The sequence below is a fragment of the Tachypleus tridentatus genome, chromosome 4 (assembly GCF_004210375.1).
Source record: "Tachypleus tridentatus isolate NWPU-2018 chromosome 4, ASM421037v1, whole genome shotgun sequence".
In the NCBI taxonomy this organism is placed as follows: Eukaryota; Metazoa; Arthropoda; class Merostomata; order Xiphosura; family Limulidae; genus Tachypleus; species Tachypleus tridentatus.
Genome location: NC_134828.1, coordinates 51,016,578 through 51,034,093, shown reverse-complemented (window position 1 = coordinate 51,034,093; position 17,516 = coordinate 51,016,578). Strand labels below are relative to the sequence as shown.

At 33.8% G+C, this 17,516-nt stretch overlaps 1 protein-coding gene across 7 annotated transcripts in view; it reads left to right on the top strand.

Moving 5' to 3' along the window:
• Positions 1 to 17,516, top strand: part of LOC143249117 (uncharacterized) — a 38,694-nt gene that overhangs the window by 8,474 nt on the left and 12,704 nt on the right. For 3 of the 7 annotated variants that reach the window (XM_076498465.1, XM_076498460.1, XM_076498462.1), the window contains exons 2-5: positions 7,074 to 7,226; positions 11,267 to 11,404; positions 14,511 to 14,687; positions 16,328 to 16,462. In XM_076498465.1, the coding sequence (XP_076354580.1) occupies positions 7,206 to 7,226; positions 11,267 to 11,404; positions 14,511 to 14,687; positions 16,328 to 16,462 (471 nt within the window). In that variant the 5' untranslated portion in view covers positions 7,074 to 7,205. Of the gene's footprint in view, positions 1 to 3,942; positions 3,994 to 7,073; positions 7,227 to 11,266; positions 11,405 to 14,510; positions 14,688 to 16,327; positions 16,463 to 17,516 lie in introns of those variants that run through there. The other 4 variants (XM_076498464.1, XM_076498466.1, XM_076498461.1 and 1 more) reach the window with 3 other exon arrangements.

Here is a 17,516-nt window from a genome sequence, read left to right as displayed (position 1 = left end):
GCATCTAGCAACATATGACGTCACACGCTTTTTCCAAAACTTGACATTCTGCCCTGTATATTTTCTGAAAACAGAGTTTATTGAGCTGTTCCAACACGACTCATATCAAGAAGAGACCAAGTAACATACAATCTATAGCAGTTATTAAGAAACAAGCTTTACTAGATATAGGGTAACAACAGTATTTTTAATTTACATAGATATTTTAATCTCAACTGTTACATAAAGCTAAACATGAAAATATATGAGCATCCTTTGCAGTAAAATAATGGATGTTATGTCTACTAACAACGACGAAATAAGGTAGATGAAAAATAACATTAGGTATGCTGAAACCTACGTGCTTTCTTACCAAAGTGTAGAAACACCTTTGTAAAACGTACGCAGTTAAATGTAAGTTGAAATCTGTATACAATCCTTGATAACATTTCGTACTTTTGCAAAACATTGATTCTAGTTGTAGCTGTAATAATGTTTCGTATCTATAATTGTATTTTTTGAGTCTTTGGAAATTATAACATGAGATAATCAAACTGAACTTTTGACGAATTGTTTACAGTCATTTATAAACTATATAAAATCTTACATACTAAGTTGAAATGAATATAATTTGTATGGAAGCTGTCCAATAAAAATTATAAGCTATGATAGCTAAAGTATCTATTTTGTTAAGTATGTATGATAGTGCATTGGTTTATGTCGAGTCGTAATATAAGTTGAGACACCATATGCATCTCTATGAGACTGTAAACCTTTCTAAATTGTACTGAATGATTTACTTATAAAGCGAAATTGTAAACACATGGTGATAAAATTATATTAAATTATTAGTTTAGAGACATTATTACTATAATATCATGTTCATCCACATTATAACATTACATTCTCTAGTTCCACTTCATGAAAATAGCAACACGTTTTTTGAGTTTTATATAAAAACACTGAATTGTATGATTCATGATATCAAATATCTTTGAAATAATCCTTTGATTTATAATAGAAGGTCCTTATGTACATTTCGAAAACTAATAAGTTTAAAAGAAAGACACGGAAATGTAATTTCCTTTTTTTAAATTGAAAATATTGCTCGGTTTAGGCGAACACAAGGTCAAACATTCTAATATTGCCTTGAACTCTTATGTGTCAGAAATATGGTCAAATATTCCTCCCCACTTGTATAAGTGACCACATTACGACCTACTAACAAATAACAGTGTTAACGTCAGTGCCCAAGCCATTTGTATGTTGACCATCAGACAATCTCGAGGTCTATTGAATAATAAATTTTAATCTCCATGTGAATTTCTGTATACAATTTATGGGTAAACAGCAAGTCATTCATTTATTATATTTAGCTTACTTGTTTGTTTGATGTTAAGCACAATGCTATACAAAAGGTCATATGTGCCCATCATGGGTACCAAAACCCGGTTTCTAGTGTAGTAAGTCCACAGATATTCTATAGCGCCACCGGGGGCATTATATTTAGCTGTAGCACAAAGTAAAATCGTACATTGAACATTATAACAAGCACACAGTTAAAGGCAGTAAAAGTTAAGATGTTGTGGCTATAAGCACACATTACTGTACTCTTATTTGACTTTTCATGAATGCTAACTAGTTTTTCATCTGTGTTTGGATTTTGTCTGATAGATAGGATATCCCCAATGCTTTTGGATGGTATTACCATTGACAATTTCCATTATGACTTTAATGTTACGACTGAAACTATGGCAATGGAATTTTAAAATAAAATTATTTTTGACTTAATTTATATTAAATTCATTATTGTTTTATATGGCCGACCTTAACTGTCTATTTACAACTAATGTAATTAATATAATAATAGTTTTGAAGCTATTTTCTTTACTATATGTGTATATAGTAAATAATTTGTACTACAGAAACACAGTATAAAACACCTTTAAGTATAAAGTGAAACTATGTGTTAAATTATATAAACAATTAAACAATTGTCCTTTTCAGAATGTAAAATTATGTAAAGCAAGTTGTTAGCCATGAAATAGTCGCTCAAGAATGGTTCTTTGTTTTTTTCAAGTTAAGAACTTCTAGCTCATAGGTCCATCATCTCTTGAAGATTTGAGATCTAGTCATAGATTAGTATATTCTAATCCTGCTTCAAAGAATTTCAGTTTGAGAATGAACTCTATATATTGATAGAGATCATGATGGATAATAAAATCGAATTAGTTATACATGCACATGCATCCAACACTTGGTATTGCTGGCACACATATAGCTAATGAAAAGGAAAATGTCTCATAGGTTAATTTACTCTAATCATGTCTAAAAGAATTTCAAGTATCGCGGCTATTGTTGGTTATAATAATCGTCACATTCAAATAATCGATATATATTTATATGTTATAATGGTTGTTTTGTTGACTTGTAAAATTGAAACGAACAGGCGTCATATTGAACATTGTCTGCTTAAATTAATATCATCCTTAGTAATGATAACATCTTCGGTTCATAACAACTGTAATAAGTGTGTAACTGAAATGACATATTTTGTTAAGAACATAGTCAAATGGATAAAGACAAATTAGTGAAAGTGAAAATATTTAAATAACCGTTCTTTTCAGAACAATAATTGTAAAATGTATGCTAAAATCTAGAAACTAAAACGGTAACTACTGTATGTTAAATGTATACTAAATCATTCAAGAGCAATCGGCTGTATTGTTCAATATTTATAAAAATATTAAGTATGATAAATTCCTTTCAGAAGTGTATTAAAAACATTAGTAACATAATTATCCTATCGACATAAAGTAAATGAAGAATAAGATCAGGTGTGACTGAACCTGCATGCTATCTTATCAAAGTGTAGTAACACCTTTGTAAAACGTACGCAGTTAAATGTAAGTTGATATTTGTATACGATCCCTGATAACATTTCCTACTTTTAGAAAACACATGTAATATCAATAAATATATAAATAAAAAAAAAGCATAACTTGAAACCAGTATGCAGCTTTACGGGATTGTTAGCCTTTGCAAGTTGTATATAATAATTTACTTATAAAGCGAATCTGTAAACACATAGTAAATTTAGATTAAATTATTAACTTTAAGACTTTGTTACTATAATATCATATTCATGTACATTATACTATTACATTCTTTTGTTCCACTTCGTGGAAATTGCAACATCTTTTTCGGACAATTTTCGTTGTTATGTTCTCCTGTTATGGCTGCCTAGCGACGTGCCCCCTGTGCCACATCTTCTGGTGTCGCTTTGTGGAACTATGCTTTCATTGTCCCTAGTGGTATCATTGTCTTCCCCCATTACCTGAGGACGACACACTTGCGTAAAAAGCAATTGGATCGATAACTACAAATAGATTAAAAGGTATAAATATTCAACTCTATTCTCGTTGTAAATGAAAAACAAACAAACAAACAATGTGAATTCATGACTAGTTTACTTGATTTGTTTGCTTGGAGTTAAGTAAAAAGCTACACAATGTGCTCTGCCTAACACGGGTATCGAAACCCAGTTTCCACCAATGTGAGTCTGTAGACATACCGCTATGCCACTGGAAGCGGTTTACTTGAAAAATAAGTGATAAGAACACACGCACATCTTGAAAATGTTAATACCACACACGCATTATATCCTATGTGCATGAATTGCGTTCTTAAGATTCTTCTTAAACAGCGCATAAATAATAATAATAGCAATGTAAAGGGAGGCATACCGCTTGCTCAACTTACAACGACTCAGAAGAAATTTGCGTTATATACAATTAACTATCACAGAACTGAAAAATTGTTTAAGATTAAGCATTTGTAATTTTTCATTTCTGTAACTGAATACTTATATAGTTTTTCTGAAATCCTTTTTCCAGAAGAAAGTTTGAGACATAGCTTCATAGCTTAAGAAATTATTTTACATTCTACATTTCGTTGAGGGAAGATTTTAGGTCTTCGATGAAAGGAGCTTCCTGTATTTTTATTCTTTTCACTGTAAGTTGAATAGCTAATACAAAAGTCATTATATGAAACTGAACGGTTGAAAAGGTTCACAAAATATCTAACAGAGTGGTTAAAGATATATTAAAATGTTTTTGTAATTAACGTTTTGTATTGCGAATGTAGTATGACAAGACAGACACATCTAACTGGTCCGGCCCGGCATGGCCAAGCGCGTTAAAGCGTGCGACTCGTAATCCGAGGATCGCGGTTTCGCATCCCCGTCGCGCCAAACATGCTCGCCTTTTCAGCCGTGGGGGCGTTATAATGTGACGGTCAATCCCACTATTCGTTGGTAAAAGAGTAGCCCAAGAGTTGGCGGTGGGTGGTGATGACTAGCTGCCTTCCCTCTAGTCTTACACTGCAAAATTAGGGACGGCTAGCACAGAAAGCGATCGAGTAGCTTTGTGCGAAATTCAAAAACAAACAAACAAACAATCTAACTGGTCCGGCATGGCCAGGTGGTTAATGTACTCGACTGGTAATCCGAAAGTCGCGGGTTGGAATTCCTGTCACACCAAACATGCTTGCCCTTTGAACCGTGGGGTCGTTATAATGTGACGGTCACTCCCACTGTTCGTTGGTAAAAGAGTAGCCCAAGAGTTGGTGATGGGTGGTGATGACTAGCTGCCTTCCCTCTAGTCTTACACTGCTAAATTAGGGACGGCTAGCGCAGATAGCCCTCTTGTAGCTTAGCGCGAAATTCAAAAACAGAAAAACACATTTAATTACAGACATCGAATAAGTATTGAATTTTTTGTACCCCTTTCTTTAAACTTGAACAGAATTCTTACATGACGTCACTGTGAAAAATGACCGAGCAAGAAGCAAGCGTTTTATTGTTTTCTTTTTAGGTTTATACAAAGTTAGTTTGAGAATTTGTCAATTTAAGACAAATAGTTGGCTACCACTTTACCTTACATAATTTTTTATTTTGACCTGTTTCCTCTTGCCGTGGTCATCTTGTCCACTGAATTAACGAGGTGAACAGAGTATTCATTGTTTATAATATCTTCTTGATACTATTTCACGTCCCCTATGGCACAGCAATAAGCTTAAGGGCTGATAACGATAAAATCATGGGTTTGAACTATTACAGATAACCCATTGTGTAACTTTGTACTAAGCAACAAACAATATTAGTTTATTCTAAGTTAAAAACAAAAGGTGAACTGAATTTTATGAGGTCTAGAAAATAGCTGAAAATTTTTATATAACCAGTAAATGAAGGCTTACGACAGCAATCAACGGTAGAACTCTTATAGGATTTCGTATTTAATGTATTTATGAATAAAAAATTTTTTCAACTTAATGTGTGAGCTTAACATCTGGGTATTTTGAATTTAGTAGGCAAGGAATGTGTAGGAAGGAATGTGTAGGAAGGAATGCGCCAGAACACGATTTTGGAAATAAAAAAGATATATCATCAACATAATATTTGTAAAACAAAATTTTAAAATTAGCCGTACAATATTTAAGACATATTTTTTCGTGATATACATTTGACAGAAAGTGTTTGATTATTGTTATGAGAACAGACGCTTATGAAAAGGTAATTGCTTACTGACCTCATGAATGTGACATATCCGTTTGAGAGGCGTGTTTATTGACAAAAGAAACGAAACAGCATGGACAATTTCTTTACAAAAACACTTTGATAAAGTTTTTTTGTTTTTTGTAACAAGACTTAGGCTTTTCTATGGAACTGTTTCACGTGGTGTACACTTCTATTTGAAACCTGTATTCGAAGATTCGCATTTAACAAGCTCAAGTGTCGCCTGATTTAGTATATTTAAAAAGAGCTTTTCTCTCAAGGAAGAATTTTCGTTCGACTGTCCATTTTCTCCCTATGGTACAGAGATAAAATGGCGACCGAATGATAGCGGGCAGCAGTGTTTGTTAAAAAGAATAATTAGTAAAGTCATTTTCAGAATAAAATCTATCGTTGTGAAGATTTGTATTGACTATTTGCTCATTAATTTAAAGATATCAGTTGAACTACGCAATAGGTATGCCAGTAGACGGGCATTAATCACACTAGTCCCACGATATATTGTATAACACTGTTATCAAGTGAAAAGAAAAATAAATCCATACAATGTTGTTGTTGTTTTGAATTAAACACAACGCTACACAATGGGCTATCTGTGCTCTGCCTACCACGGGTATCAAAACCCGGTTTTTAGCGTTGTAAGTCCGCAGACATACCGCTGAGCCACTGGGGGCAAATCCATACAACTAAACAACACATAATTATGTACAACAGCTCCCAGATTAGTAATGTTAAAATTGTTATGCTCTTATAATGTTATTATGTTATGCTCATTTTAAATTATTCTATTGTGAACAGTTGATTATTCAGTGAGGGAAATATTAGAATTTTCAAACAAATTGAGTAATAATACAGTGGAGCGCCATTAAGCCGCGGACCAGTAAACCGCGAAATCGCTTAAGCCGCTGTAGCAAGTCTTGTGAGCGATGTGAGCGAGGATTATCGCGGCCCACCGCTAATTTAAGAACGTGAAAAACGCCGCTTACGAATTTAATCCTGGCTTTATAACTTCAAGGGGATACTTGAAAAAGGATTTGCTTTAATTTGGGAAATAAATAAAATATATTACAATAGAAATCGACCGTTAATCTACCTTATCGCTCTCTATGTCAGCTTTATGGAGGCCGCCATTGTTACCGAATCACACCTCTCCATACATTAAAGTTAATCCGCGGTAAATCCGTGAAAAAAAGTGATCAATAATTAAAGTATTATTTTTAATTCGATAATCCGATATAATGATCACGCAATAGCCCGGATGAGGCTCCTCGGCGGAGCTGTTGGCGACTTCGGCTTTTCAGTCACAAAGGTTTAAGCCGCGGACCATTTAAGCCGTGGTTAAGCAGGTTGAACCCCCAAATACCGCGACTTAACGGCGCTCCACTGTAATTTTAATACTTTACGTTCCTTTACATACATAAGCTGTTTTTATTTTTATCGCTACGTATGTAATGTTATTTACTTTTTGTCACAAAATTTGATCCTAATGAGGTAATATTGAATGGTTTTTCACTAAAAATAGCGACGTGAGATTCCTGCTCCTTCATCCTTTGTTCAGCCCCGAAAAACCGGCTATTTGAGGAAATACATTCGACGTACATGGTTTCTCCCTGGCTCCTGGAAACGCCGGTTCTGTATTCTGAATGGAAACAAGATGTACATTTACGAAAACGAGGTATAGTTCATATAAACAATAAGAACAGGTTTTAACGAAAATTTGTTGGTGTATACACATCTTAAGCCCTTCAGCACAAAGTGGCCAACATTGTTGTTGTATTCTACAGGAGAAAATAAAGTACAGATAATAAACAAAATGAGCTTCTCATCAATTTGTTAATTTGTTATATAATAAACACAACAACTTATTGATTAGTTTGGTGTCTCAATTAACTGTGCACTTATTCGTTCCATAGGTAAATATACGCTTCTTACACGTGCCTTTAGTGTTTTTATGTATTCGAATTAGTTAATTTATCGTAATAATAGTGTATATTTCAGCTTACTATCTTGTACAACAATACTGTTTTCATACAGAGAAATAAATACATACAAACAAAATACTGTTATGTAAGTGAAAATTAAAACAAAATTCTTTATATGAGGTTGATTTATTTATTTATCATCATTTTTCACCTCTTATGAATTGTGAACGAGTCTTAACCAGTATAAGAAATAAAAACATTGTTAGGACCTAATATTATAATTATTCACCTTCTATTATACTTGAGTGCTTACAACAATTGAAAATGAATAGATGATTTGTGATTTCACTTTAATCAAAATAGGCACTTGTTCATGTTAATATTAACCCGTAAAATTTCTTGTTGATTTGTTTTGTGAACTTCACACAAAACTACACGACGGCTGTCTGCCTAGCCACCTGCAATTTAGCAGAGAAAGACTAGAGGAAGGCCACTACTCATCACCACCCATCGCTAACTCTTGAGCTACAATTTTACCAACGAATAGTGGGGACTGACCATCATATTGTAGTAAACCTACGGCTGAAAAACGAGCATATTTGGTGTGATGGGATTCGAACCCGTAACCCTCAGATTAGGAGTCGATCACCTTAACCACCTGCTATTCCAAATCCCTAAAATATCACTCTGTGATATTCAGTCAGTTTTATAATTTAACTACACTGTAAGGTTCTCAATATTGATTTAAATGCTAAAACGTTCTTTATTGTAAAAACTCATGTACTTAATAATGACCATACCAGTGATCGAAACGTCGAATCAGTTCTAAAAACTAATCATACTTACTTTAAAAGCTATAAATTGTGTGGTTTGTTCAGTATATCAATTGCAGTTAATATCCGGGAGGGTTCGAAATATTTTCATATTAAAATTATTTTGGTAAACGAAATGCAAATTTTAAAGAATATATATTATTTTATGAACTTAGATGACATAAGTCCTGTTGAACTATAAGCAGAGCCAAAAAGGCTTATTTTATTTGGATTTTCTCGAAAAGATTAGATATATAAATAGTTAATTCTGACTTAACTAAAAACATTGTTGTACATATAAAATATTTGAATAACTTTAAAGGTGAGTGGAATTGTTAATAGTGAAAGAAAGGAAATGTATTGTGGACGTTTGGTATTTTCATTTTTCAGTGAATACTGAAGATTATATTAGCTAAGATACTGCTAACTGAATAGCGGCACAAGCGAGTAAAATCATGATGAATTTTATTCTTTTTATTTTCAATTTTAATATTCTTTTTATACGTATAGAACAAATAAAATTGGACTGTTGATAGTGGTCACAAAAAAAAGAAATAGTAGATTTCAAAGAAAAAAATTCATTTCACCTTATTGTTACAGCTCCACTTCCTTTGGCCACTGTGTACAACAAAAATGGTTTTTCAGAATTGCTTGAGTACTATGTAAAGTACAAACTCGTACTGGAGTTCTAATTCATAATGTATGTAGAAACTGTGCTTTCATACAGTATTATGAATAAACAAAGTGTTAACGTTATGGTTTAAGCACCGAAAGCCGGTGAATTATTGAAAACCAGTAGGCCGAAAATTGTTAGAGAAATTAAGTTAACTTTAATTTTGAGTCATAATAGTTTAAGTTCAATAAGGAGCATCACTGTTAATTAACTCAAACTACTAATGTGTAGGTAAAGGCTTTTTGAATTTGACGTTTTAGTAAACTTTATGAAACAATAATCGAGAGAGAGATATTAAAACTTTGAAACTGATGGCAATAACATTGTAATATTTAAAAACGAAGACAAAAAAAAATAATTATGTCTTTGTGAATAATAAAGCACATCTATACGTTTCAACCCAGACAAGATTCCTGTTAGAGATACATGAATGTTTTTTGAACGTTTTAAAAATTTTTTTTCCTTTGAAATTAACCCATAGTGGCTCAGAGGTAAATTTACGGGCTTAAGACGCGAAACATTAGGTTTCGAACCAATAATGATAGAGCACAGATATTCCATTGTGTAGCTTTGAGCTTAACCCCAACCACACCAAACGTGCAAAATTACTGGATAGTACAAACATACATATATATTTCGTAAACAAATATAAAATCTATTTCAATTATACAACAGGAAGTTTGTTTATATATGTAAAAACGGCTGGTATGGATAGAGAAAGCACTATGTAGGAGAGCGAGAAACGTTTCGACCTTCTTCGATCATCGTCAGGTTCATAAAGAAAGAAACTGACCACATGTTCGAAGGCGGTTGTGTAATTCAGTGTAGGAGCGTAGAGGGCGTGCTTAGACGTTAGATTATATTTATCAATGTAGCTATAAAGGCGTTCCTTTGTATTCGTTTATTTTGGGCTTGATTTGTTAGGCCTGGCATGGCCAAGCGCGTAAGGCGTGCGACTCGTAACCCGAGGGTCGCGGGTTCGCGCCCGCGTCGCGCTAAACATGCTCGCCCTCCCAGCCGTGGGGGCGTATAATGTGACGGTCAATGCCACTATTCGTTGGTAAAAGAGTAGCCCAAGAGTTGGCGGTGGGTGGTGATGACTAGCTGCCTTCCCTCTAGTCTTACACTGCTAAATTAGGGACGGCTAGCACAGATAGCCCTCGAGTAGCTTTGTGCAAAATTCCAAAACAAACAAACAAACAAGGCTTGATTTGTTGTATGAGTAAGGCTTTTTTAACTTTGCATTTGTTTATGTTTGTTTCTATATTTAGTATTTGGGTGTTTTCTATGGTTATGTTGTGTTTATTTGATTTGCAGTGTTCGAAAACATGTGAAGGTGACTTTTTGTGTTCTGTGAATCTGGTTTCCATTTATTCTACTTGGTTCTCCAATATAGAAGTCGTGGAAGTTATCACATTATATTTTATGAATAATGTTGGCATTGTGTATCTCAGTGTAGTTTTTACAAAGTACAGACTTTAGTTTTGTGCTTGGTTTTTGAATAAATGTGGTATTAACTGGAATGTCATATGTTGTTACAAGTTTTTGCCAAATGGTTATTTTTATGCTGATTTCGGGAATATATGGTATGTAGCAGTATATGGTTTCGTGATTTTTTTGATTCGTGAGATATATTTATTTTTGTTGGTTCATTTTTCTTTTTGTCTAGGTGTGTGCGTATAATGTTTTTAACGCTTTGTGGTGGAAACTTATTGATGTTAATGAAGTATTGTTTTATTTTGTCTAATTCGTCGTTAATTTTATCTGGTGAGCATTGTTTTATGGCTGTGGTTATTTGGTTTCTTAGTCACCTTCACATTTGGACTTATATAACGAAACATCAGCCAAATCAACGCTAGGAACGACAGGGACAAAAAGATCTGCCACAACAAAAACTAGAGAAACTAAGATGCAAACAACAGAAAAAACACCAACCCGACAAACCGTTGACTAACCTCATGATTAACAGATTTGACCGATAATTAAACACAGACGAGATACACCTACTTAACAAAGGACTGAAATTCGCAATAGCACCTAGGTACATTCCAACCTTAGAAATTAAAACATGTTTAGAAGACCTAGCCAGGAGACGCGTTATACTTTCCACAGAAAACAAAAACAACCAGATTGCGAGTCGAGCGCCCTACCCACTTGGCCATGCCCTGCACTGCAACAGGAAGATGAACTTAGTAAAGAATTTCAACAGAGTCTGCTACTCGAGCCTCTCAATATTAAAACGATAAAGAAAATTTCATATATAAAGGATAAATAACTAATAGATCAACTTTGACCTTGTATCTTGCAGGGCTGTAAGGGCACGGAAAAATCTTCGGTTGTTATCAATCTTGACTACTACGATCTCTGTTTGGAAGGAGGGACTAAGGAAAGCAAACGAGCTTTAAATGTGTTCATTATCACCTCTTCGATCCTGGGATATTTTAATGTAAGTACCTTACACAAATTTTGATAAGTATCAACAGTAAAAGTAAAGTTTATAACTGTTTTCCCCTGTAAAGATTAACACACAATGATGTTTGTAGTATAATTTCTTAACTGATGAAGCTGTCAAAACAATCATTCTGCCATTGGCGTAATATTATAAAGACGTATTTTACCTCCAACAAACACCATATTCTAATTTATGTTTGAGAATTTTGTTGAAGTGTTTCAGTTGTATATTATATTCTGCATTAAAGTGTTGTTCATTATCAGCTGTTTATAAAAGTTTATAGTTTGCCATGAATATTTAAGTTTGTTTTTATGAACATTTATAATAGTTGAAATTACATTATAGAATGAATATATGTATTTTCTCAACGCAAAATTTCGTGATTTCTGACTTCATGCAACAAAATTCGTCTGAACTCAAACCTATAGCTTTATGTACAGTATTTCAAATAAAGTTATTAATACACATTCTTTACAATATATATAATTAAAACTGTATCTTTAAAACCTTTTCTCACCCCTTAAGTTTTGAACTGCAAGGCACAAAGCTCGGTTGTGAGCGTAATACGGTTTTACCTATGTTTGTATCTGAGGTTATATAGCCGTATAGTTAGCCTGCTTGAACTTTAAATCAAAGGGTTCGTTATTTGTTGTCTGTTACCACAAAAACACTGTCTACACTTTAGAAATGTGGGTGCGTTTTGAACGTGAGGGTCAAATCCCACTATTTGTTTGCTTATTTGTTTTGTTATTGAGCGGAAAGCGACATATAAAACTATCTATGCTCTGCTCGCCAAAGGTATCTTAACCTGGTTTCTAGTAGCATAAGTCCGCAAACATACCACTCTGCCGCCCCACTGCTTGTTCAAGTTAGGGTTATCAGTTGCCCTACTATAGTCTATCGGCTCAAAGTAAGGGAGGACTATGCGCAGATACGTACCCCTGTGTGACACTACATGAAAACTAAAATATGAATTAAACACACTTCACATATTTTAACGTCCAGCTGACATTCAGTGCAATGATTTATATATCACAATTTGTGTTACAGATGTATTTATTTAGTAATAACCTCGGAATTACAGTATATGCGACAACTATGCATTAAAGAAAAGTGCAGTAGTTAATTATTTGATATTTCACGTCTGACAACATCTGTGTAACAAGATCATGATTCAACAACGTGCATACATTTAAAACTGCATATAAGTAACGGAAAATTTCTTCCGAAACTTATTCAACTTATACAAACGTTTTTCGTAAATCTCAACCAGATTTTACACACAGACTAAAATGAAGGTACTACTAAATTAAAAAGAAAATTGTTTACGTGTGTTACTTTTCTTGTAATTAATTCATTACAGATTTAAAATCAGAGGTGTAAAAAATTATTTCAGATCTACTTTATGTGTACCACAAATGTCTGCTGAAGAGGCATTTCGTCAATGCCAAAATTTGTCATCTATGCTGGATATATGAAATGTAAAAGCTTTATAAAATATGATGAGAGTCATGCCAAGTGCAAATTATTATTTCTTAATGAATTACAACCTTTAACCTAGTTCTAATTTGTATTTACTTTTGGACTAATTAAAAATAACATAATAAAACGCATTCGCAGGCAAGAGTCAAGTGCGAACAGCTGCTAAGTTAGTAAGATAAATGTAAGTTTCTTAACATAAACTTCAATGCAAGTAATTTATATATTGAGTAAAATGTGAAAGCAAACTTAAGTAATCAAAGTTATTATTAGTAATCATAAACACTTCACATCAAATAGATGTATCTGCGTTCTCCTTTCTGAAGCTATAAAAACATTAATCCTTCAGAATGCTTTTTCAAAAGCAAATTTTTAGGCCCTGTAATTTTCACGATACTAAACAGTCGTACAGTTGTCATGATACGATTTTAAACAGTTGTATAATTATAATGATACTGTTTTAAACAGACCTATAATTGTCATCATACAATTTTAAACAGTTCTATAACTGCCACGATACTATTTTAAGCAGTCCTATAATTGTCCTGATACTATTTTCAACAGCCCTATAATTGTTATGATGCTATTTTAAACAGTTCTGTAATTGTCTCGATGCTATTTTAAGTAGTCCTATAATTGTCTCGATGCTATTTTAAACCGTCCTATGATTTTACATGATGCTGTTTTCACAAAAATATGTAACTAGTAGGATCATCTATGCTCGTTAGCCGATCTTTTCATGTTTGTTTTTTCTTAATTTTGTGAAAACCTACTCGAGGGCTATCTGAACTAATCATCCTTAATTTAGCAATGTGAGACTGAAAGGAAGGCAGCTAGTCATTACCACCCACTGTCAACTCTTGGGCTACTATTTTATCAACGGATAGTGAGATTGACCATAATTTTATGATGTTCACACGGCTTAAAGAGCGAACATGTTTGGTGTTACGGGGAATCGAACCCGCAAACCTCATATTACAAGTCGAGCGCCCTAACCATCTGGCCATGCCAGACGGGCCATTTTTTCATGGCACAAACACTTTTGATGGTTGCTTGTTTAGATGGTGTGCCTCAACAATGTTGCCTTTATAAAAATGTCAACGTTATTAGAATGAAAATTAAAATAACCATTTGCACCTAAATAAGAAATGTGTAGAATGTAGAACATTTTGAAAATTATGAAATAGAACTTCCATTTATTGATGACATTGAGTATCGCTCATGTTTATACATATATCAGTGAACCGAGTCCAATGTTACTGAATATAAAATTACATTTGTGTGCGAGATGTATGCTTATCTGCTTTCCGAAATTTTGAAGCTGTCTGTTATGCGTTTGAAAAACAGTACTTGTTGGTCTTTTCTAACACAACATTTTTAATATGTGAATTTTATGGTTTCTGTATATTTGTTGTCTCTTTAGAAAATGTTTGACTGACATATATGATATTCTAGAAGTAGTGTCTGTTCTCATTAAAGATATCTATAATATTCTAAAAACAGCATCTTCTCTTATTACTGACTTTTATGATATTCTAGAAACAACACTTGTTCTCATTACTGACATCTATGATATTCTAGAAGCAGCACTTATTCTCATAACTGATTTCAAAAATTCTAGAAAGAGCACCTGTTCTCAGCCGAGTCCCTGACTGAGATGACAGAATGGCTAAAAACAATCAATAAAGCGATTGCCGATGAGAGACTTAACCAAAGTAAAGCTAGCCATAAAAAGATGAAAGGAGAAAAAAAGAAGTATTTAAGACCACGAAGTGCAGATAACAGCCCAATATTTCAGGTGAGATATAAAATTCACTTGCTATTAAAAGTTACTAAAAACTTATCTTAATTTGTCGTTGTTAAAAAACTTTGTTAATTTGGTTTTTAGTTTCGTCTCCTCTTGCATTTCGACATAATTAGAGTGATGCGTAAAAGTAAGTTCATGTTTTTAAATATAGAATGAAACTACGTAACATATTCTTAACACTGCTGAAATGTGGTTGGTTGACGTTTATTGGTGCAAAGCAACTAGGCTCTCCACGTTAAATAACTTATATAAATTAAAAATAAAAGTAAATTTATTAAAATACATAACAATGACTCATGTTAGAACAAAACAATGTCCAGTTTTCGAATTAAAAACGTAAATAAAATTAAAAAGACCATTGGCCCTTAAAAATTTAAAAACGCAACTGATGTAGATAGCGTCACCATCGTCCATGATACTGTCCAACGTCAAGGGTGAGTCCATAGTAAAAATATGTCTCAAATACTGCCCACAGTCGTAACGACAGCTCCACAGTAAAATGTGGGCTGTTGTGATTTGAGTGTCACACAGACCACACATTGGTGCAACAGACTCAGATAAAAGAAAACAATGAATTAAAAAAATGTAACCAATGCTTAGCCTAAGGAAGCAAGACAGCCAAATTTCAGTAGGTGGTTCGATCCGAAAAATCTTGTTATCATGTTGCTTACCCCAAGTCGACTGCTGAGCCTTGCCTTCATGTATTGGACAGGCATAGCCATGATAGCACCAGAGCGGAGCGGTGTCAGCGAGCTCGTTCACGCTCGTTTTGGAATCCAGAAGAACTGGATAGATTGGTTCGGTGTTTTATGGCGCAAAGCAACTAGGTTACCTGCGCCTAACTGGATATAAAATAGATGATAAAGTGAAATGGGCCAGTCAGTTTTGAATATCGACGAGAACAGGGCGAGAACTAAGGTGAAGTGATTCCAGGGTCAGTAGAGAGCTAAGCGAATCAGTATAAATAGTACAGTTCAGATGACTCAAAGAAAGGTCACATTTGGGGATGGTAATAAACCATGGTGGGATGGGCTGACCGTTGGATACAGCAATTTTGCCCAAGGACAGATCCAATTCAACTAACTGTGCCTGGATGCGAAGGCCAAAAGGAACAGTGTCAGACCATCTTTTCTGAAAGAGCATGGCTGACTGAGGAAGGCAAACGCAATCCTAGATGAGATACTGTGGTGAGGATTAAAGTTTTAAAGTGTATATTAAAGACAGTTGCAAACGGCGGAGGTGTATAGGAAGTTCACGAGACTCAGTGTACAAACTCTGGACTGGAGAAGTGCAGAAAGCCCTCTTGCAGAACTGAAGCCCCTGATGGCGAACAGGGTCAACGTCTTCAAAGCCAAATATGTCACTGAGTCGTAAACCTTTTGAATTATGTTGACATTGTTATCGAAGTATAGGTGCGAAAACGTAATTGTAAATACTCAAATTACCGAAATCATCGGCTTGAATTTGTAAAATGTGGACAGAGATGGGCTTTTGACCTTATTTTCGATTACAATGGCCGTGAATCATGTTTTTTGTTTTTTGTTGTCTTTTACTGTTGCGATTGTTGAAATAATTATTGAATTATGTTTAACACATAATGTTGGTAATTAATTATCTTGATAATGTCTTAGGTGACTACTGTTCGACATACCTCAGACGGATCTCTTGAACTGCCCTCTGGTGAGCGTCTCTATACACCAACAAAATACAGAGACCGGGGACCCCGTGGACGTCGGCTTCCCCAAAGAAAAACAGTGATAACTATGGTAGAGTGTGACTTTCCCTCTTTCATGGAAAATCGAAGTCTGAGTCTAGCATTTATTCCGGCGGCTTGCTGCGATTCCAGTGAAGTCTGACTATTTTGTACTTGTGATGCATATGCATGGAAATTTTGTTTAGTTAAAGCATGTGTACTGTTACATCTAATCTTAGCCAAACTTGTCCGTTAACTTCAGAATGTCATAGCACAAACAAAGGTGAAAAGTATGAATTTGAGCATGAGTTTGTCCATATGCATGATGTGCTTTCAAGTTTTGTTTGTTATCTTTTTAATAAATACATTATTGTCTAGATATTTAAATACGTCAAGACCAAATTGACGTATACACATTTCAAATAAAATATTATTTTATGAATTTTTTAGGTTAGTGATATATTTCAAATATAATCTATTCATGAAGATGTTGCACTTATGTGAGAATTAGATCCGATCGACAAAATACTAAAGTTCTAAAACGTAATGAAGCACATTGAAAGTGCATCATCAGGTTACACTAGTACATGTAAAAACATATCCAAAAAATAGTACTTTTTTCAGGTTTACCTAATCAATTTCTTTACTAAAAATATTTTGATTGTAAACACTCGTGTAATATTGTAGACGCAAGTGTTTTTAATGTATGTTATTGTTAATATACGAAGTAGTATGCATCATGTGTTTGTACTGCACATTTATAATAGCAAGCCTTATTTTCACCTTTATCTGTATCGTATTTTTATTCTTGATACTTCCAAGTGGGTGTGAACCTGGTACTACAACGTGTCTATGTGTTTTTTAAGTCTAAGAGTTATACGGTTGTTTTTAACTGTTGCCAAGTCCGCTTACTATATAATGTTGTATAGAGCTTATTTTCTTTTCATTCTAGAGCCACTTTAATTTGTTTAATCCCGTAAGTTGCAGTTGTGGGGCATATTTGCAATTCTATAAGATCATAAATAAAAGTCATCGTTTCTAGAAACTAAAGATATATATATATATGTATACATATATTTATGTATATTTGATATATTTGTAGTGGCCTTACAGCTGTCTTCTGCTAA